General features: G+C 41.5%; 1 protein-coding gene across 1 annotated transcript in view; it reads right to left on the reverse strand.

Annotated features, from left to right (window-relative positions):
- CNTNAP2 (contactin associated protein 2) overlaps positions 1-22,791 on the reverse strand; it is a 908,805-nt gene that overhangs the window by 472,404 nt on the left and 413,610 nt on the right. Inside the window, exon 4 of the mRNA XM_061996383.1 lies at positions 16,072-16,219. Within this exon, the coding sequence (XP_061852367.1) occupies positions 16,072-16,219 (148 nt within the window). The remainder of the gene's footprint in view (positions 1-16,071; positions 16,220-22,791) is intronic.

The raw sequence follows: 22,791 nt of genomic DNA on the forward strand, positions 1-22,791 counted from the left end.
GCAGGAAGGTTTGTCTGTCTGTCTGTCTGCTAGAGATGTGAAGAGACTCAATTTTAGATGATCTTCTTTGTGGCTTTCTCTAGAAGAAAGTGTCACCACGTGCCAAAGTTCCTCTCCCATTTATCAGAGGGCTGAAGCCCATCCTGTTCTTTCTCTTCCTCTCCGTGGCTCAGACACAACCAGACTGAACAGAGCAGTGTCTTTGGACACAGGCTAATAGGGCAATTTTTCTTGTGAGTACCTCAGGTCTCCTTATTTGCTTTCCCACATTAGATGGATATGATTTCATTTTCTTTGTAAAACCCCTATCACTTTTGGACAGCTTCCAAATGACCACAACAGCGTTTCAGCAAGAAAATACCTTGAGAGAGTGTGGATATTGCTATTACCAATGGTCATACAGTAATAAATCTCAAGTAAGAACCTGATGGGACTGGTACTGAGGTGCTCAGAAAGATGTATGCCTTTGTATGAACAGGGGGCTTCATTTCTGGTTACACAGCACACACAGCTGAAGGATTACATCGTTCCTTCGACACAGGTTGAACACTGAATATCTCAGGCCTGCTGAACTGGGATATATGTTGTTATTTCGGATTTTGTGAAAATATCTTAATCTGTTCTTCTGCTGAACCATTACCCAACACAAACAACTGCTGTTGGTAATAGAATTCAATTAGTACAGAAAACAAATCCCTGTGTATCCTCGGGATGTCTTTGTGCTTGCACATTCCACTTCTGGCAATAAAAAGAGTACTGTAGAATAAAAAACAGAATGTAAAAAATAGAAAATATTAAAAATACCATAAACCAGAGCATTTTGCATCGAACTGCCAAGTACTGCAATTCTAACTTTTACCAACTTTGCTCTGTGAAAACAATTTTAACGTTTCAGAAATGCATCTGGTGAGCTTCACAGCGCTTTGGAAACAGCTGCCGCTTGCCTGGGTTCTGTGATAGTCAGGAGACACTTGCCTGTCCTTTGCTTTGCTCTTTCCAGTCTCCTTGCTAAAGACCAGAAGCACGTGGAGCCTGGGAGCGGTGTCTGCTTCAACACGCTTGGGTCCTGCCAGAATCATCTGGGTAGCAGATGTGGGCGTGATGCAGACCTCATGGAGCCATGCATTCCAACAGAACAGCATCATGGGGAAAAGATTCTTTTTGTATATAACAAATATACAATGGCTTTTCTTCTTGAATCAAATGTTATCAAATATCCATGTGCATTTCCAACAAGAATGGTCCTTATTTTGCCACGGGTAAGTAACATAAGTCACCAGAGGCTTGTAAATCCTGCTAAGCTCTGTTCAGAACTAAGCTCTGTTCAGAACAAAGCTATATGATATGATCCTTAAATGATCATTTTTTAATATCTTACATAGATTAAAAATATTTACAGATTGTGCTGCTGCTTTCCCTGTTTCAGCTGAGCACAGCACTGCCTTCGAGTTTATTGGGCTCTTCATCTTGCTGACTAATTAAACAATTACCAGCAGCCTTATCAAACCTGAGCATTTTGAAAAACCTGACTCTGGAACACTAGTGTTTTAGGTGAGCCATGAAACATAAAGGATCTTTCCTTAAAGGTATATCCAAGAGAAAGAAATTCTGAAGGATAGAATCCTTCTTTGATGTAAAATAAACACAAAGCCTCAGAGAACTCTTCCAGAGGAATCAGAATGCTTGTGTGCATAATTATTCCATGACAGAGATGAATTACTACATTTGTAAAGTTAAAGGCAATAAAAAAGCACTAGATGAGATCTGATTTAACAACAAACTTTGCAACTAAGGTTACAAAACCTTATCCAGATTTTTCACAGAAGACAGTGGCTGAACACCTCAACTTTGGTGTCTGGAGCATTATTGGGTATTTTAATGCTTCTGGCTACCTAACATCAGTAATGTGAGTAGATTTTTAAACAGCCTGATTGCACTGAGAAATTGCACTAGAAAAGTAGAAAAAATACCGAGAAAGCACCCATGGAACAGCTTTACTTGTTTGAAACATTTCTGTGAGCCAGAGGAAGTGCTGAAGGGTACGGCCAGGCAGCAAATGTTTAATTGCCACTACATGCAAGCTGCAGTGGATGGATGCAAAGGGAATAAAGAGTCTTTCCCTTATCCAATACACAACTGAATATCTGCCAAGAATGCCTCCTGTGAAAGAAAATACTTCATTATGGATTCTACTCTCTGTCTTTGTGTGAGGGGAAATTAATGGGAATTTTGTCTTACTAAGAAACGCTGAACAAGTCTCTTCATTAACATCTAATTCATAGCTCCTGAATAGAAATAGAAAAGAACACCAGGAATATGATTAGGTACACAGATGCAAGAAGATGGAGAAGAGAATACAAGTTGCTCCAAATTTAACCTGCTGTGCCATGATACTGCATATCATCTGAAATGAAACCCGGCTGATACGAGCACCTAATGAACTGCAGGAGACACAGACAACGAAACTGAACTTCAAAACTCCTCTAATTTTAAACACTGAAGTTTTCTCTGCTTTGAGGAGAACTGTGACATTCTCATAGCAGCACCTTCTTAATTGACACAGCACTTAAACCTGATTTGGTTCACATGATTCATGTTTCCCCACGAAAATGTTTGGAACCCTAAGAATGAAACTTAGTGGTTTAATTAAAGGTTCAATTAAGGTTAAACTACCTTAGTGGTACAAGGCCATCAGGAACTGAGGTTTTTTGCAAGAGTTCCAGTATTTAACTGTCCAGACACCTGGTAGGTACTGTTGATGCAGAGCAGCTTGTGTTCTGCTGACACAAAGACAGTCAGACAACAATGGGATTCACAGTTCCTATTGTCACACCTATGTGACTATGACTTCTGGCTTCACAGAGTATGACAACAGCTTCTGCTTGAAAAGCCATGCTGGTCTCAGCTTCAAGTCTAAAAGGTTTGGACAAAGAGGAGAGGAAAAACAAAGCTTTAAAAAGTGGGATTGCTGAAATCACAGAATGCAGCAGCTTCAGTTAAGATGGGGGGAATTACAGTGCCCCTCTGATGTAGCTTTCAGTGGGTCAAAAACACCTGTTGACATCAAATTGCACCAGAACTCCCACTGTTCCTGCTTTGTTCATTTTGCAAAGCAAATGCTATGCCTGTAGGTCAGCACTCTAGGTCACCACAGTCAAGCCTCCTACGGAAAAGGGCTTTTCTAGTAATCTGGGTATCCTACTATGGGCAGATGGAGACAATATAACCCTTCCTTAAGCTGTGATACTTTTGACACTGAAAAGCAAATGTTGTCCAATTGTAGCCACATTCTGGATAAACCAATTCTAGCTAAATATCAAGAGAGTCAGAGTGATTCTGCTTATTTATACAGGCTGTTAACTTTAAAACATTCAGGAAGGAATTTTCAAGGCAAAGTTCCCAAAATTGATTCTTAAATGCTGACAAGTCTTTATGCAATTGTGTGAAATGGCACACATGAATTATTCAAAGTGTATAAAAAGAGGCAGTGTGCAATGCCTGCAGTGAGATTTATAGGCACAGAGAACTTTGGGGGAAAAGAAACCCAGCGAATGTTTTTTCCCCCTTTTACGTCTTCAAACACAGAATGAGAAGTTTGGGATTGGGCATGAAGACTTCCATAGCAGCATGTATTGTTTTCACTATAAACAAGATTAGATGCTAGTATCCTAGTCTTTATTCCAGAAGAGAAGGCCTAGACATCACTGACCAAAAAAAACACCCTTCTTTCACATGAGTGGAGTTCTAGTAAGCATTGCTCTGCAAATAATGAAACACCAGGTGGAAACCCTCACATGGTCCTACCAGTGTGAAAAATGGGAAGCAGAGAAACAATTGGGGACAACAATCCTTTCGAGCACTAAGCAAACGCAAAAGGTTGCTACTAATGGGTCACTCTAAGAGTACATCTTATAAACAAACTACCAGTCTGTTTCAAGGGTCTTACTGCAAGGACTGTCAAGAAAGAATTGATTCTTTTGCTTTATTTCTGACACTGTGTTTATTCTGGGGTCATGCCATCTTTTATTTTCTTTCACAAGAATGAAGTCATAGCCTGCAAGTCACAGAATCACAGAATGGTAGGGTTGGAAGGGATCTTTAGAGATCATCCAGTCCAACCCCCCTGCAGAAGCAGAGTCACCTAGATCAGGTCACACAGGAACGTGTCCAGGTGGGTCTTGAAGACCTCCAAGGAAGGAGCCTCCACAACTCCTCTGGGCAGCCTGGGCCAGGGCTCCCTCACCTCAAAAATGAAAGAGTTTTCTCTTATATTTAAATGGAACTACTTATATGAAGGAGGCAATACAGGACTGTAAATGTTCCAAATGGCATGGACATTTTACTTTTCACTCTTAGTGGTCGTAACTTGTTTCACTGTGAAGCTTAAAATGACAAGGTAGGGTTTTTCCCTCAAAAAAGCCTGAATTCTTTCTCTACTCTCACCACCAGCAGCAAAAAAAGAATTAAGATTTGTGATGTTTATGAATCTTTACCGATGCACACTGGAAAGAAACGTCAGTTGCATGGTTTTGTTGATGTGTAAAAGTCTCACAAGTGGTTTTTTAAGCTTTGATCAAATAAAAGCTATAAATCAACATTTTGAGATGCAAGGGTGAGAAACTTTAATTCTCTTACTGAATAATTCCATTTCATGTAGAGTCGAGCACTTATTAGTGATCTGTAATAAATGAAGTGACATCTGAACACAGCTGATTTCCTACTGAAAAACCAGAAAGGCTGGAGCAGCCTGCACTTGTAATCTCTGAAGACAGCAGAAGCTCAGGTCGTTTTGTTCTGTAAAGTTGTTCACAAAAGTATGAAAAATCTGGAAAGACAAAAGGCAGAAATAAATCTGAGCAGAAAACCAGTGGGATGAATGAGTACTGTGTCTGATAAAGAAGAGTTGCAGACTGAAAATCAATGGATGTGAAGAGAAACGTCAGCCATTGAGCCCACTTGATGGAGAAGACCATGAAGAATTTGTATCATCATTCCTTTTAGAACCCAAGGTTTAATACAGATGCTGGAGGGAAAAGGAATAAATACTAAGCTACTTTTATTGTAAAACTCTGCATTCATCTCCCCTGGCTCTGACTTCTGTGTTATCCCCAGAACCTGCTGTTCACCACTGGCTGAATGACCCCGACAGGGTACAACAGCATCTATGGGCACAGCAAGGCAGAGGAAAGAACCTGCTGCCCCTTTTATTCTGCTGCAATATCCATTCAACTCATTTTTCTTTGTTTACATTGTCTGTGACAAAAGTTCAACGAGAAATGCTGAGGGTCTTCAGCCACAGCAGGCTCATGAGCAGTCTCTTCAGAGAGGATCCCAACAGAAACACCAGTGCTGGTGTCCTGAGGCTCAATGCCGTTCACAACCAGAGAATACAAACTAGTCAAGTAAGAGCCAGGTAATGTTTGAGTTCAGAAAACCATCTCCAGAAACACATGTGCTTTGAAACACAAAGATACAAATAGATAAATCAAAATAGATTGTCTCTTGCCAATGTTTTTCAGCAGCTGTATTATACAAGCTCTGCTCTTCACCTATGCAAACCACCACAAAATGCATGTGTTAAAAAAGCCCCAAACTAATGCCGTTTCCTTTAAACATTCCCAGCTCTTTTGTGTTTCCTTCAAGCTGGGAACTACAGCTGTGCTTTTGTTCCCCTAAAGTCAAGGGAAATTGCACCTCAATAAGAACAAGGGAAATTGATTTGAAAGAAATTATGGCACAAACGTATCAATATTCCCTTCCCATTCATTCCCTGACGGATGGGGACTGTGCAGCAGCGGGTCTCCCATCACAGCCTGCTGACTCCTTCAGTTCAAACTGTCAGTAGAAAAAGGGAGAAAATCCAAAGACAAATTGCATTAAAATGGGTTTGTAAAATAGGTGACAACTAGGTAATGTCTTATTTCAGGGAAAAAGATGAATTGTCGGGATATTCTGTTTATGTTCTTTTGAAAACTGAATCCAGCCACGTGAAATGTTTAAGTAGCACAATGGGTAAAGCTGAAACACTGGCTATGAAATGCCTGATTGGCTTTTCTCACACTGCTGGGGAAGCTCAAAAGTATCCAAAATTATGAAGAAATGACAAAATAAGAAATTCTTTCTTTCAATCCATCTTATTCCAGAGAGCTGCTCTTCCAGGGTTCAGTGGGATCTGAATAGGTCCAAGTGTTTTCCCTTCACCTCAAAGCAAGGATTCTATTGGAACACAGAAACTGGTATGCCCAGCCAGGAGAACAATACTCACTATCCATCTACTAACATAAATAAAACTTAAAGTACATGGAAAAGATTGTTAAGGTCTCTCCTGGGTGAAATAACCCTGGGGTTTGGGCTTGTCCAGCTTGATAAAGTTCCTTGCTGCAGCAAGATGTAATAAAAGGAACAGCTGGGTTTATTCACCACGAGTATTTCATGTCTGCATTATGACAGAAGATCAATCGTTCAAATCCCCCTACTTTATCTGTCGAAAAGAAAGTGCTATAGATATTTCATTCACTGTGTCTGCAGCTGTCCCACAACATGGCTGGGAAACTCAGGGTCACACTGCAGGTGGGGAAATGCAAAATGAAAGGTTTTCAGTGGAACTGCCAAATCACTCAGAGATGTCTCCAGTTTGAAGTCTCCCATCTCCCCACCTGCAGCACCATACTTCATCTGTTGTGGACAAACCAGCCCTCTAATATGTCTTTGCTTGTAGAAAAAGTGTCTGCTACACTCCACCTGAGACTCTCTTCAATGGGAGAGAACACAGAGACATACAACGTGAGAAGGGCTCGGGGATGTAATGATCAGCTAACAGACCGTGCTGGGAAGCCACAAGGTTTTATTACAAGTTTGCAAAGGAAAACCTTTCAACAGGCAGCTTCTTCTCACTCTGCTGCCTCAAACGGTTCCATCAAATTAGGAGGCACCTTCAGCAGAATGAAAGGCATGGTACTGCCTTCCTTCTATTTCCATATTGGGTGATTTGCACTGCCACCTTGCCTAGCTGGGGTTTACAGGGGCAGACCCAGTACCTGGGCAAATATCCTGCTGCTTTCCTGCTAAAACCCATGCTGTATACAATTAGTACTTGTGATGGATTGCACGACAACTCATGATGCCAATCCTCCCCCCTCTGAAGCTGCAACAAGCAATCTTACTCCTGAATTTACATCAATCCTGCCGACAGGCTCAGGGGATGAACCCGACCTTTCCAAAAATGATCCCAAATTCAGGTGCCTCTGCCATCACATATCTGTATTTTATAAAGGATGACACAGCTATTGAAGGGTGCTGGGTATTCCCAGCTGCCAGCACAACAGCTGACTGTGTGAATAGGTCAGCTGAAATCCTGTCAATGCACTGCCACAGGTGAGGGCTGCCAGGCAACTCCTTCTCCCTTCCCAGTGGCCTCCCATTCGAGTGCATCAAAGGGACTGTGCACTTCTGCCACTGTTCCAAATCCAGAGAACAATCCTGAATGTTGCCTTTGTTTTTCTTGCTGTACTTATGAAAAAATCAGACAAGGAAGGAGTGGAATCAGGAAGCTGCCTTTAAAGCAATGAGAGAGATACAGCTGAGCCTGTTGGAGCAAGCAACTGATGACAGAAGGGAGAGAAAAATTGACTCGGCAAGAGAAAGACTGCAATGATAAACATCTGAAACAGAAGGTTTAGTAGGTTCCTTTGGACTACAGCAGTCAATAAAAGGGCAGTACTGAAGGTGTTTATTAAAACTGTTGGCTCAGTTTCACAACCATTTACTGTAAGACATCAATAAGCTGAATGAATGTTAAGTCACGACTCACCAGCAGTGCAAGAGGATGCAGCTGAATCTCTGACTGTAAATCCCCACTACCTGTTTCCCTTTTAGCATGTGCTGCAGCTCCATGGGCTTCTCTCAGACCACTGTCACCAACACCCTCTACCACACACAACTACCAACATTTTTTTCCCACCTTCAAGAAGACCAGAACATGTTTCTGGAAATAAAATAACCTCAATCAGATGTGTTCTCTTTTCGTTTTCAACATTAAGTGAAAGATCTAACCCAAAGTGAATGGAAACCAAAAGATATTCCCTATTGATGTTATAAAGCTTATGCAGTGGAACCCGTTTGCTGCTGAACAAAGGGAAGCACTACACAAGCGGCATCACTGGGCTTGCATAAAGGTACAGCAATTCCAGCTGTCACCAACTAAATCATTGGGGTTTTTTAGTTGTCCTTCTAAGGATGCTTTTATAGCTGTGTCTTTAGAAAGCCAATTTCCCCAGTTATTAAATTTAAGCCAAGAGGACAAAGCCAGTGCTGTTACTCTTCTCTCAGGCCAGGCAGAAACCAGCCCTGCAGCCCAGAGAGCCCTCTATGAGCCATCCCCTCTGGGCCAGAGCTCACGGCCATGGGGCCACACAGCGAGGAGTACCAGGGATGTGATATGCTGGACACAACCTGGGCAGTGTGAGGGGGAAAGATTTCAGCAGCTGCAGCTTGGAGGAAAGCTGAAGTGTAACCAGAGTCACAGGTTGAAGTGGATGGTGCCAACAGATCACCATGCCCCAGGCCTGTCGGTGCTGAAGAGGCATTTGGATGAGGCCCTAATGCCATGCTTTAACTTTTGGTCTGCCCTAGAGCAGTCAGGCTAGATGGTCATTGCAGGTACCCTCTGAACTTTTCCCTTCTCTTGAAGGTCTCTCCATGGCAGCAGCGAGTGAAAGGTGAGGTGACTCGTATCAGAGCTCAGAGAAGGAGCGTTACATGTCACCATTAATAGATGGAAAAACCTGCACATTATCCCTGTTTTAGGGGATTTGAGCAAGAGCTGGCATTGAAGTGACTTAATTCTCCAAAACTGTTCTCCAAACAATGGGACTTTGTGTAGAAACTCAACTGAGTGTAGGGATGTACAGCATTTAATTCTCACAGCTCAATTTTACCTTATAGAAGGATCACAGGGAAGAGTTGCACTTGGTTATTTCCCATCAGCTGTGTTAAGTACCATTTGCCAGAGAGGAAAGAAAGAGTTTACTCATATTAAGAGACTCCATTTGCCATTTTTCTTAAAATAAAAATACTGAATGCATCACCTTCACCTAAACCTTAGAGAAGGAGCAGAACAAACTGATTTGAGCTTGGAAGTAACTGCATCCTTAATTCCAGACATGCAGGAAAACAAATACCAGTGAGACTCTTCAGGATCCAAAGCAATGGCACAGAACCAAGACCTACAGTTTCAAAACTGCCAGACTTTTTTGTTTCAGGAGGAAAAATCCACCTGTTTTCTCTAGTGAGAGAAGAATGGATCAATCACCACTTAGAGGAATCCAGGAAAATAATGCCTGGCAAAACCATCGTGAGTGGTTTTGTATGGGCAAAAAAAGGCTGAAGTCGAGACTACTGTGATTAGACTCAAGCTTTAGACTGTCTTTATCTGAAAGCAACCATTCCTAATTGTGGAACAGCATACTGGTAACTGTACTTCTATTTTCTCCCTTTTCAGGTGTTTGTGGATCCTAACTTAGATCTCCATTCTCCTAGTGACTGCTTACAGACCACTGCATGGAAGACCCTTTCTATAGAGTGTGTGGGCCATCACTGGAAAACCTATTTGAACATATGAGTCTGCTCTTTTCCACAAGACATGAGCCAGACTTGACTTTGATAAACCTTACTTAAAACCTACAAGATTTTATCAGATCTGGCCATGTGTTCTCTTTATTTAGCAGGTCAAGTTCTTCCTCCCTTTCAAAGGAATGAAATTAATCCAGAGTTTTCACATGAACCAGCCACATACATCTCAAAGAGATGCTGAATGATTAAAGGAAAACGTCCAAGTTGAATTGAGAACTGCCTGAGAATACAACTGAACAAGCTGGTGGGGCATATGTTCATACAAAATATACTTGTTTTTCTATGACTGACTATGCATTCACTGCCCACCAACAAAAGAACCTGTAAAGAACACACACAGTCGCTGCAGTGCTTGGCAATATCTGCCAGCAACCTCATTACAGCTAGAAACAGGAAAATAATGGACTTTTCACTTTGCTGCCAGTTTCCACAAGTTGAGAGAAAAAAATCTATATTGCAATAGATTAAGGAAAAGAATAAAATATAAAAGTATGTTCTGGGGTTGGTTTTTTTGCTACAAACTAATTTTATGTCAAATCTCTCTGAAAGATTCCATTTAGGAATAAAAGGAGTTTAACTTAATAAGGTATTTGGCCTTCTTTTGTTATTGTTATAGTCTAAATTTTAGAAGTAAGTTTTTTAACATACTGCTCAGACACTGAACAGCTATTTTAAAACACATTTTTAAGATGCAGAAAATAGATGGTTTTGAATTTTAAGTAGTACACCCAAAGACTGATACTTGTGAATGGGAAGAGCTAGAGGTAATAAAAGGACTGAAGCCTTTTCACACATATTTTCATGACAAAACACAGGAGCAATCACAACCATCTTTTCCTGGAGAGGGGATGACAGAAAATGATCTGCACTGAGAATGTTAATAAAGAGAGAAAGCATTTGTGGTCTTAAATTCCAAAACTTGACTGTTTAAAGTCTACCATGACCTGAGAACACAAGAAAGACAAAAGATACCCATTTTCATGACCCCTAAGGAAAAACTCCTGCTTGGTAAAGAGCTGGAAGGCATGACAACAGGGAGCTTACAGATAGAGCACATATTCCAACAGATCTTTAGAAGCTTGCAAACAAGAAGTTCACCAGTTCATTTCCCTCACCCTCCACAGTTTAGATGTGAGTGTTCAGCCATGTACCTTTAATGTCAGAAAGAGAATATCAAGCTATGTTTGCCGCTGATGAGCTGTGAAGATGATGGCTAAAAGTCAAACACATGGAACCAAACAGGTACAGAACCACCCTGTATAAAAACAGTGACATTTGAGAGAGATGGGGAAAAAAGGTTGGCTGTTTCACAGAAGCCCTGTCCCACCTACTGTTCCAAGCAGAGCTATCCAGTTAATAGAGACAATTCTTTCAGTTCTGTGGGGCTTCCCCCACATGACAACCCCTGTCTCTTCAAATCACTGTTACCTCCAGCCATTTTATGCATTTGCAAGAAATATGGTAACACAATGGCACAAAACACACACATCAGAATGGCTCTTCCTTTCTGCTAGTTAATGTTTTTATGCAGTTCCACTTAGATGGTCAGAAAAGTCTGACCAGACACCTTAGTGTCACGTTTACTGTAAGTAATGAAATATTGCAAGAGGAGGCAGGGAATCCTTGATGCAGATTACGAGACTACGTTAGGTTCTTCACCATTTAGGTGAATAGTCACACAGGAACCAGAAGTGTAGCAGCAGAAACTGTATGTTTGCATTTCTATACCTAGAGAACTGTATTTTATTCAGCACAGGGTGTTCCAATAGCAAACGTGACACTCGGGACTCTTGGGCTCATGCTGTTGGGGGCTTTTTAAGTGCTATGCTGGTGAAAAAACAATGGCCAGGGTGTACTATTGAATCTGGTTAAGTTGAACTTGATCAGATTCCACAAAAGGGAAGTAATAGTGGCTTTCTCCTCTACTTTAAACAGTCTCCCTTTGGTGTTTGGATGCAATAGATGAGTCTGGACAGGATGGAGATCTCTCCTTAAGTATGTACCAGACAGCAAATGAGAGATGGATGGTTGGTTAATGCCAAGAGCATGAAGCCAAGGCAAAAGAGGTTTCAAAGAAGTATCACAGAAAATTTCCTAACAATGATTACAGCTGAATAGGGAATTCACTCCCAAAGGAAACAATGGCTTAAGTCAAAGTCACTGCTGGCACACAGGATTAATGCCACCAACCATTACTCTTAAGAACCTCTCAGCCCACAGCTCTTAGCACTTGAGCACTTCCTAATCAGTTCTTGCACAGATTCACTCAGCTCACCCCTTAACAGCATCTCCAAACCTTAATTTTGTTCTTGCAATGTGTGTACAAGACCAAGGTTTTGTTCTCTGAACTAGCTGGAGAGTAAATGTTCTCCATACTATTTCCTAAAACCCCAGGACTGTGCTAACTGTTTTTCCCTTCTTTTCCCTCCCTCCCTAAAAAGAAAACAAATCAGTCACACATCAGAGAACTGCAGCAGTACCATTTGACATAGCACAAGCAGGACAGCTAATAAGGGAAATGTCCAGCTCTGCAAACACAGCTCGGGTGACATTCGATCAGTCTCACTGCTTCCAGAGGATCAGCAAACAGAGCTGCTCAAGGAACAGAAACAGCTTCCTTTGCAGCCATTCACAGACCTGTAGCATTGCTCCTGCCACCCATTTGCCTTGGGTGTACTGAGTATTTGCATGACACTGCTGTGATTCTACACAGGAGTGAAGGTCTGGGATTTGGTAATCCCTGCCATCAGATGTGCCACTGCATCAAAAAGAGTCAAGCAAACAGTTTAGATGCCAAAAATCAACACAGCCATACCAAAAACCCCCCTGTGAACAAAGGCCTCAGTGAGTGCCTCCTGCTCACAGGATTTCAGCAACCCTAAGGGCTCAAACAGGAGCCAAAGACCGTGCCATAGTGTCACTACTATTTGATTTTGTAGCATTCATCTGCCACAGGACGGACATTAAGGGAACTATTCATATGGCAACCATCCTGCAGGAGCTTATTATGATCTTCATGAATCAGTAGTAAAATGTGCTATATTGTAGCTGTCATAGCTTCCAGATGCCATGTCTTTGCTGCCTGGCTCAAAAATCCATCAGTGTGGACATGATGGAAGATAGATGTCATATGCCTTTGCTCTCTGTCTCCAAAAGAGCGCAGATAAAAGCCTGCCATCAGTTTTGACTTAACTGATTCAATGGATATTTTGCCTTTGGTTATATCAGGTTCTCCTCTGTGACTTGCTTTTTGATAAATGATGTCACTGCAAGTGTAAGGACGCTTTTTCCCCTTTACAGTATGTGATATACTCAAAGCTAAAACTCCCATTGACTAAACACTGTTGTTTATGCTACAGAAGTTTGTTGCTGTTTCCCCAACTTTGTTTCCCTCATGCAGCTCCTCCACAGCCATCAAGTAAGTAATTTATCCCATTTTAATGATTTTTAACAAGGCAGTCCTCTTCCCCCACTGACAGTGAAAATCTCTAAATCTGAAGTCACCATTTCTTCACAGATAAAACCAGAGTTCACTCTGAATCTTGTTTTTTACCGAGGCCCTGATTCTACTTCGGTGGCTTCTGTGAGCTCTTCTGTTAGAAGATGACCCCACAGATCTGCTCTACTCAAAAACACAAAGGTGCTGTTTCAAAGACAGCCCAGATTTCAAATGTGAAGTGAAAGCAAAGAAAAATGAAAGAGGGAAGATTTGGTAATGTTCTGAACTTCTCCATGGGAACAGATGTGAGCTCTAACCCCTCTCCTAGAAATCACAACTCCTAATTTGCTGGGCAAGGAAGAGCATGGATTCCACCTCTGGTACAAAGGGAAAATAAACGTGTGTCTTACATGCATACCAAACAAAATAGGAACCAGAAAACATGGCAATTAATGCCTTGACTTTTGAATAAGCAGTTCAATACGACAAAGTGGTTCTTTTCATACCCTGAGACTAATGACCAGGTTGGAGTAACGTGGAGGTTTTGTAGTCAGTAAGTGTATGACTTCCCAATTAAACCTTGTGTGTACTGAGAGAAAACACCTGATTTTCGTATCCAAACCCATGCTCTCTGGAGTCTCTAAAGAAAATAGAGTATTCAAATGGCTACAAGCCTCAAGGAAAAGTATGATTGTGATCTACCAGGAGGCTTTTCTATTTAGGTCATGTTTCCTGCATTTGAGGCTGATTTGACTGGAAGACAGTCTTTTAATCCAGGTTTGAAAACTACTGATGATCTAAATGCCAGTTCCTCCAACCACAGCAGCATTAACGTGGTGGTTAATGACAGTGCTTTTATTTACATGCAAATATATGCAACTTCTTATCATAAGGTTAGAAACTTTGTCTCTGCCACGGGAGGTGTCTCCATGGAATGATGCAGCGTCATACTCCTGGCTGCAAATGATGCATTTCAAGGTAAGTAGAGGAGTTTGTACATCCCCCTTGCTCCACATCCAAGGGCTGCCTTCCTCTCTCTTAACACAAGGCATGTTTACTTGTCAGCTGCTCTGCTGCTATCTACTGACAGTATTTTGGAGACAGCTCCATCCCTGCATCTAAGCAGCATGGGGCATTTCAGGTCTGCTTTGGAAAGAGAAGTCCCTATATCCATACAAATCCAAATTATTGTTATTACTCTTATATACTCCCCCCAAACAATTACCAAAATAGATACAAACAGACCAGCAATGCTCTCCCAGTGGAATTACAGAGTTCTGTTTGGCCACCCTCAGTTCTTCTGTAAAACACATTTTATAAGAGTTTCCACAGCTCCATCCATTTCTTTTCCTTGGCAGATACTTTTTACTCTCCTCAAAGAGTCTGTCAAGCAAGTTCTCATCAAACAACAGAAATCATTTCTTCAACAAGCTGCTTTTTGCTTTTTCTCACATTCACTTTAAGCCTCTAAGAGCATCCTGTCATGTACCTACAGCATTTTTTCTATCCATTTCATTAAAACCCCCATAATTTTGCCCATAAATATCGCAGCAAAGATCATGGGTCTTATTATTTGATTCTGCTACATTCTTTCTGTTAAAAAGAGTCACGTTTCATAGTAAACTAGGTGCTGTTTCTTGTACCCAACACTTGAATTTGCATTTGATGTACCAGTAAGGAGATATACTTAAAGGAAGTGTTTATCACGCTGCAAAATTAACCACTCAGTAGTGCTTGCTACACTTCAAACAGCACCTAAAACATTTGAACAGTGTGATGGTAAACACTTGTTTCTTAAGAGACATGTGCTGAATAGTGATGGTGGTACCTAAAACTTCAGAAGCTCTGCTTCTCATTGAGGGAGAATCAACTTCAGAATAACCCAGACAACAGACCTGCTGTTGTCTCTTACAAATCTAACACCTGTACGTGCCCTCGGCACAGTGGAACCAACCCCACAGCGAGGTTCATCGGATTCCTTCAATAAGTTCCTGCACCTGCTGGGAAATTCCCTGGGGCTTAATATACATTTTCAAAATAGAGCTTTATTCACTGCATGGAAATAGGAAAAAAATACTACCAATACTCTATTCTTCCTGGCTCTTCAAGTAAGTCTATAGCTTTTTGACTACCTGTCCAAATCGAAACAGCAACTGGAATCACAAGGTGTTTTTCTTTGTTTTGCTAGTTAGGGTGGGAAAGGGCTCCCATATGCCTTAAGCCACCCAGAGAAGTCAGTGGATGAGACTTCCAGATGTGTGCTCCTCAGCTTATTCTAACCCCTGGCTTTTAAAGATAAATCTCAAACAGCTCCTTCCAGCTAAAAGACCAACAAAGCTTGGACACTACATAAAGAATATGTACATGGAGTGGGAACTCAGACATTCCATTTTCTGCAGGTTTTCCTTAAGCACTGCATGGAATGCATTTAGGGAAGGGCATTAGGAAACTTCTCTTGATTTTCTTAAAACACAATCCGTTCTGCTCTCCAGAAGCATTTGTGCCACTGCTCACCCAGATTTCAAAAGCAATTCCAAAGTCATATTCAAACACTAAGGGAAAAACATGTCACACGTTCAGACAACCTGAGCTGCTCTGATAGGATCCTTATTTGTTTGCTTTAATCTTATTTCCAGCAACAGGTAATACATTCTGTTCCCTTTCCCAGCTGCTCCCATCAACATTCAATGTGACTTTTGTTTAAACGCTATCCTTCCCTCAACTGGCCACTTCAAGCTGATATACTAGCCAAGGTCTTGTGCAAAAGGAACCATGAAGATCACTAAGAGAAACTTCAAAGCACTCTGGCAAGTTCCAACACTGTAACTTTCAGAGAAGAACGAAACAGCAACTCAGAGTTAAGGTGGGAATAAGTGTTTCATGAAGACAAGGTAACCAGCAATCCTGGAACAGCTTAATGTTCAGATTTAATCTGAGATCTCACACCAGGTCTCCTTTAGGGGAAAAAAAACTGGAAAGTTATGATCATGGAACCAACTCACAGTAGGAGCAGCCGTAGACTTCGGTTCTTAAGCCGATCTGTCCCTCTCCATTCCAGTCCAGAGGCACGATGCGGACGTAGCGAGCGATGACCGCGTGCTGCAAGTCGTGCCGGACCACGCTGTCAGAGTTGGTATTGCCAGGAAATGCCTGTGGGAAACAAGAAGAAAAAGAAAACCCTTGTATTCCATCTATTCCATGTGCTACAAATGTTCAGAATGGAATGAAACATGAGGTAGTGAAGTCCCCTGAGTGTCCACATTATACTGAAGCTTGGTTTAAATGGTTCTTTGATTGTGGCCGAATGAACACCGGACTGAGAAGGTTTCACAAGAATACAGAAGCAGTAGCATTGAGATCTTTGTCTGCAACAGGTATCACTGAGTCATGGGACAGCTGCTGCTAGGTAAGGGAGTCATTCATTTTGCATCACTAATCTGTTACAGATTCAGATGTCCAGAGTGGTTGTTCTGGGGAAGAAGATATCCATCCTCTGCAAGTAAGGCTGCACACATCAGTCATTCTCCTATAAATTCGAACACTGAAATGACTTGCTTCCTACAATAGAATTAGAGTTGTTTGGTTGGAAAAGCCCTTTAAGCTTATCAAGTCCAGCCACTGCCCTCACCCTGCCCAGCCCAGCACTAACCCCTGTCCCTCAGCACCTCAGCTCCATGGCTTTGGGATCCCTCCAGGGCTGGGCACTCCCCCAGCTCCCTGGGCAGCCTGGCACAGGGGCTGACACCCCTCTCAGGGAAACAGTTCTGCCTCAGCTCCAATCTCAACCTCACTTGGGGCAACTTGAAGGCCATCTCCTATGTCCTGTTTCTCGTTACTTGGAAGCAGAGATCAATCCTCATCTCACTACAACCTCGTGTCAGGGAGTTGCAGAGAGTGCTCCTATCTCCCCTCAGCCTCCTCTTCAGAGGTGGACTCCAAAAATTATGACATATACTAACAGTTGCATTCACCTTAATTACTCTATAGTGCAGCTATTGATGTGCTAAATGATGCTGATGGCACTCCTCATTTCAGAGCTGAGCTTGGGAGGTACACTAATGTCTATGGAGCACTTGCACTTTCCAGTGGTGTTTACAAAGACATTAAGGTTCTGTCTCCTGAGCTGAAGTGAAGACAATAAACAGCACAGGAAAGAGCACATTGAATCAAGACAAAGAATCCTGCTGCACAGCTGCCTATTCATTAAGTCTCATTACAGGAATCCCAGAACTTCATGGAGAAAACAAAGTACTTGATCCTTTTATATATATTTGATCTATTTATATATATATTTTCCATGTAATTTGATGAAAGGATTGATGAAAACTGATTCTCGAAAGGAGAATGATTTTTTGTGGCTCTCCAAACTTTGTGCTTTGGTTTGTGCTGCACCAGCCCTTTGTCAGAAAGACACCAGGAGGTGTGTGAGAGTTGAAGGCATGCTATGGGTATATGAAGCAGTAACCTTTGCTGAATGCATAAGCACAGCACACAGAGAACAGAGCAGCCTGAGCAGCCTGTCATTGGTTTCCCAGGTTATTAAAATGCATTCCATTTAGTCTTCAGCAGACCAATATCTTTTAAATACAGCCTTCATTTAGATAAATGTGGTACAGTAATACACGCTCTGTGGTTAATGCAAACATCAGGCCAAAATCCATCACTGCAAGGCTGAAAAAACAATTTACAGGAGCCTGTGAATTATGTACTATAGCTGTGAAATCTCCTTCTCTGAGATTTGCACTTGGACTCAGAAAGGCAGGTTCTCATTAAAAATTGAGTTTATACAAGTTTCAAAGCCACATGTTTGCCAAGGTTAACAAACAGTTTAAGATTTAAAGGTGTCATTTAGACCTACATCTTTAAAAGGAGGTATTTTTTCTTTTGAGAAGAAAGCAAATCTGGCTTAACTCCCCCAACCCCTGAAACACACAACAAGGAACCTCCTTGCAAAACCATTTTTCAGTGAAGTTGGAAATACCTCTAAGAATTCAAAAAGTTTTGCAGACCATTCATCTCATGAACTCACTTAAGGATTATGGCCAGATGTCTGCTTTTCATGGTTAACATGGTCTCTCTTTAAGCCATGCTGGGGAAATGATCAAAATGGCTCAGTCATATGTAAAACAGGTAGCACTGCCTCACCAGCACCACTCCTAAATCCTCTGCTCTGCAAGTCATTTCTCTACCAGCTTATGTGGGCTTCTTTATGTTTCAGCTCACATTGCAATGAAAAGACCAGAGTGCTGCAAGCCACAACCGCTTTGCTCAAAGGCTGCGCTCTGCAGGGCAGCACAGAAGAATGAAGCCAAGAAAATATGCCCCTCAAAACCTTTCTAACCACTGCTTTTGAACATAATGATGAATGGAATTGCCAAAAGTACTCACTAAGAGCTTTGCAACTGTCTGAAGAGCAAAATCTGTCCAGCTCCAAGTATTCTCCAGAAATTAGCAGGGCAGGCTTACGGGACACACAATGCATTTTCATGGGGCATTTAACTAACTTTAAAGAAAGAAGCAACAAACAACCAAACCAAAGTAGCTTTTGGAACAGGAGCTTTCTTCAGCAGAAGACAAAAAGTTGTACCATCTTTGAAATGCACTTTGGCTTTATCAATATGCTTCGGCCACAGTACTGCAGATAGAGGCAGTGGTGGCATTCAGTGCCATTTTACTTGCATAAGCACAGAACCTATGAGAAGTGGAAGGTTTGGTGCACTTTGGAAGCAAAATAAGGGAAAATTCAGATTCGATTTTCCTTCCTCTGTTTGCAGAACAATGATATTCTAATCAATGATTTAAATATTAAAGCTGAACTATATCTTTTTAGTAGCATTGTAGTATAGGAAGGTATCATACAGCTTAATAGCAGCATTTAAGCAAAAGTGACAAAAATGGGGTTTATTCCCTGTTCAGAGGATAGTTTTGCAACACCATCCAGTACTCAACTTCCAGGATAAAGCAAGGACACTGCAAAAAGCCTCATTTTGGGAAAGAGCTTTGGTCAGCTTTGCAACAAAGGATTAAAAGGAATTTCTCAGCATTAAAAAATTATCTCTCAAGTAAGGAGGCTCAAGAAGGAATGAACAGAAACATTGTGAAGTGAACAAAAGTGGAAGCTTTTACACTTTAATCAACGAGTGAAAGAATGTTGGTCAGATACTCCACCAAAAGAACAAAAGAGACATTTGCAATCTTTCAGCTCTTAATGAAGCAGATAAAAACCCTGCACTTCACCTCAAAAGCTCAGCACATATATACCAGAGAACCTAATATGCTTAACAGGAAGATTAATTCTTCCCCCTGACTTAATCCAGGTGAAGAATTCTCCATCCAAATTAACGAGTTATTCAGAGAAAAGCACTACAATTGCTTCCAGTATCCTCTTTCTAGGGCGATGTAAAAATACGCACTGAATAGTAGGATAACACTTCTTTCCCAGTTAAAAGAGGAAGAACTCTTTTTCTCCTCATAACTTTCTTTAATTACTAGCAATTTCTTTCATTACTTTAATTATACACTCACTATTATACTTCTTGACAGTTACATTTTGCCATTGGCATTTTAAGCAAAGGAGGGAATAATTTATGGGTCTGAATTCATGGGAAAAAAGCCTCAGCTTCTAGCTGTATTTTGACAGAGCAATAGTGAAATCAATACAGAGTCTATGTTCCGTGGTATTATAGCTCTACAAATGGCTCTCAATCAGAAAGGAGATTTGTATGCAAAGCCATATTAACAGAAGTGTGGTACAGAATATGGAAGCAGCCACAGAGGGAGAGATGATGTCTGGGGGAAACGTAACTGAGTTTGCTTTGACTCCAAGGTGAGTTCAGTGTGGATCTCGCTAAACCTTAACGTTTTTGTTTTATAGAAAGTCCCTCGAATTCCCAAACAAATACTTTGCAAAAACTAGAAGGATGACAAACTTGAGAAGCTGACAGCTTTGGTTATGGCTGTCAGCCCTCTGCAGACACAGCAGAGAAAAGCTGGAGAACCGTTCTTCCGCGGAGTTGCTGAGGCTCTGCAGCACAGGCTGGGTGCTGGGAGCTCCCACCCAGCACTGCTGGGGAAGGGTGTTCAGCACAGCAGGGCAGTCCCAAGCTGGAATTCACACCAGGTGCTGGCTCTGCACCAAGCTGACCGAAATCCACGGCAGAATTCGGAGAAATCGAGATGTTTCAGAGACACGTTCGTGTTTTACCACATGAACGGTTTCAAAACTAAACCCTTAACTCCATCAGAAACTGGAGTCAAGCTCTCATATCCTCATTGATGCTGAAACACTTCCCTGCTTAACACCTACGAAAATGCAAGCCAGACCTATGATGTAAACAGAAACAGTAAGAGTAAAAGGATTAGGTAAAGGAAAATGTTGTGAGATTAACTTCAAGGAGGAAAGAGGGGAGAAAAAAAATGGGAGAAAACGATAGCTGGTTAGAAAACTGGTTGCAGAAGGAAAGAACAATAGCAAATAAATGGGGGAAAAGGGTCAGAAAGCAACAAATTTGTGTTTGCTCTGCTTTAGCTCACTTTGAACATGTTCCTGTACTTTCACGTCCTAATGCTGTGTGGAGGAGCAACAGATAGGAGGAACTTGTGGTTTTCTGCTGGAAGAACCGTTCCTTCGTTCTCTCTATTGAGCAGCACAACCAGTAGCACTACAGCTTGCACACTCTATCCTCAAAACCAGCTCAAATATATTCAATGCAAAAAACCCCTCTGTAATCATCTCACACAGTAAGGCATCTGTTTCCTTTAGCCCAACTAATGCTCAGTCGCATCCTGGGTTACAAAATGAAGCAGAGCTCCAAAAAGCTCAGGATTGACAACAGGTGGGTAACCTGAACCTTTATAATGGTGCTGAAAGTATCCCTGTGCTCACAGGACTTTGATTCTACTATCAGTGATGTCAGTAAATTCCCAACTTCAGCACAGTTCTCCAAAGCCTACCCCCAGCCACACATCTCTGCTGAGTTACCTCTACGTGTAGTACCACCAAGTCCTGAAAAACTAATCCCATACTCCAAAGTAAAGAACACCCAGTATCAGGCTTTTAATCAAGTACATCTTTTTTTCTATGCTCAAAATATTTCCTAGCATTTTTTCGGTCAGAGCCATAATCCTGATCACACTGCTCCCTAAAATCTTTGAGGAGGTTTACTTTCAGGTTCAAATTCTGCCTCTGTATGCTAAAAACATCTTCTAACCATGTATGCATCATAATTAGATGTATAATACCGTGTAATTACCACCATATTCAAAGGATAATGCCAAAAGCTCTATTTGTTGCTTTTTACCCCTTCACATCTCCAAGCAAAACGAAATGATTCAGCAACAGAACACTATTGATTTTTCTAACAAAATATGCCAACGTTTTATACTCTGCTTAACCCTTGCTATGCTTAAAAAGAAACTGATCACCTCTACAAGAACATCTATTTTCTGTTCTTTTAACAGGAGCCTCAAGGAATCTTTAACTCTCAAGAGATTTTTAAAGGACAATTCCACGTTCTGTTCACAGCTGACTCCTCCAGATTCCAGTTCAGCTTTCGAAACTTGAAGACAAAGAACTGGAGGAATCATAGAGGAAGATGCAACACCCTGGATAAAATTTCAGATACAGGGAATGAAAAGTGGTAAATGAGTTTCATATTCAAATGTGTTGTTGAGTTTTAACTTGGTGTATTGATGTTTGTAGTTTCAACAAACAAAATCCCCATACACACACACACAAACAAACAAATCAAACCCTCAAATCCCCACTGCAGCACAGCTGCTGTTTCCAGAACATGATCAGTATTAACTGAATGCATGGGAAATGCTCTTTCCTCCTCAGGTACTGTTGTAGGATGTGATCCTTGATTAATTTGCTTTGAGTAATGAAGCCTAAAGACAAAAATCCCAAAGAAAGAACTACCTCTCCACCCTGCTCAAACACTCCTATCCCTGGAAAGAATTGCTTTTCTCTGCTTCTAACATACTAATGTTTTGTACCTTTACACGTGTAGAAACCCAGTTACCCATGTACTTCACTAGGGAAACCAACTGGACACGTTCCTGTGTGACCTGATCTAGGTGACCCTGCTTCTGCAGGGGGGTTGGACTGGATGAGCTCTAAAGGTCCCTTCCAACCCTACCATTCTATGATTGCTTTCCAGCACAGAGCAGTAATCCTTAGTTAACTTTATTACACAGATATTCTAAGACAGACATCTAAGAGTGCACGTGTGTACAGACTGGGGTTTTCTCTGTTTCCCCCCTTTTCCCCTAACCTTTAGACTCAAGAGGGAAAGTATGCAAAGAAACGGATACTGTTAAATTCTACTTAACGTGACATCACAGATGCCATCACAAAGGCAGCAGCAGTCACATCCTGAAATGTGAGGCACCATTCCAGGGATGTGCCAAAGGGCTCGCCAGCAAACACCCAAATCCCTTTTGACACCAAACACAACCTGACAAACTTCTCCCAACGTTCATAAAGTCAGCAGAACATCTTCACGACAAGAGACTTCTTGACTAAGCTGAGCCTGGGAGGTTTTGTTCAGGTTGACAAGAAATGGTGGAAATTATTTTCAAACCTAAAATACACACCAAAAGTAATGACATAACATTAGAGCTCTAAAGTCACCACTGTTAGCAGAAATAACTGTTGCCTGCAGAGTCTTAATGAATTCCTGAATAACACTACGATACTCCTTCCATAATTACATGCTGTG

Source organism: Colius striatus, chromosome 5, assembly GCF_028858725.1.
Source record: "Colius striatus isolate bColStr4 chromosome 5, bColStr4.1.hap1, whole genome shotgun sequence".
NCBI classification, from domain to species: domain Eukaryota; kingdom Metazoa; phylum Chordata; class Aves; order Coliiformes; family Coliidae; genus Colius; species Colius striatus.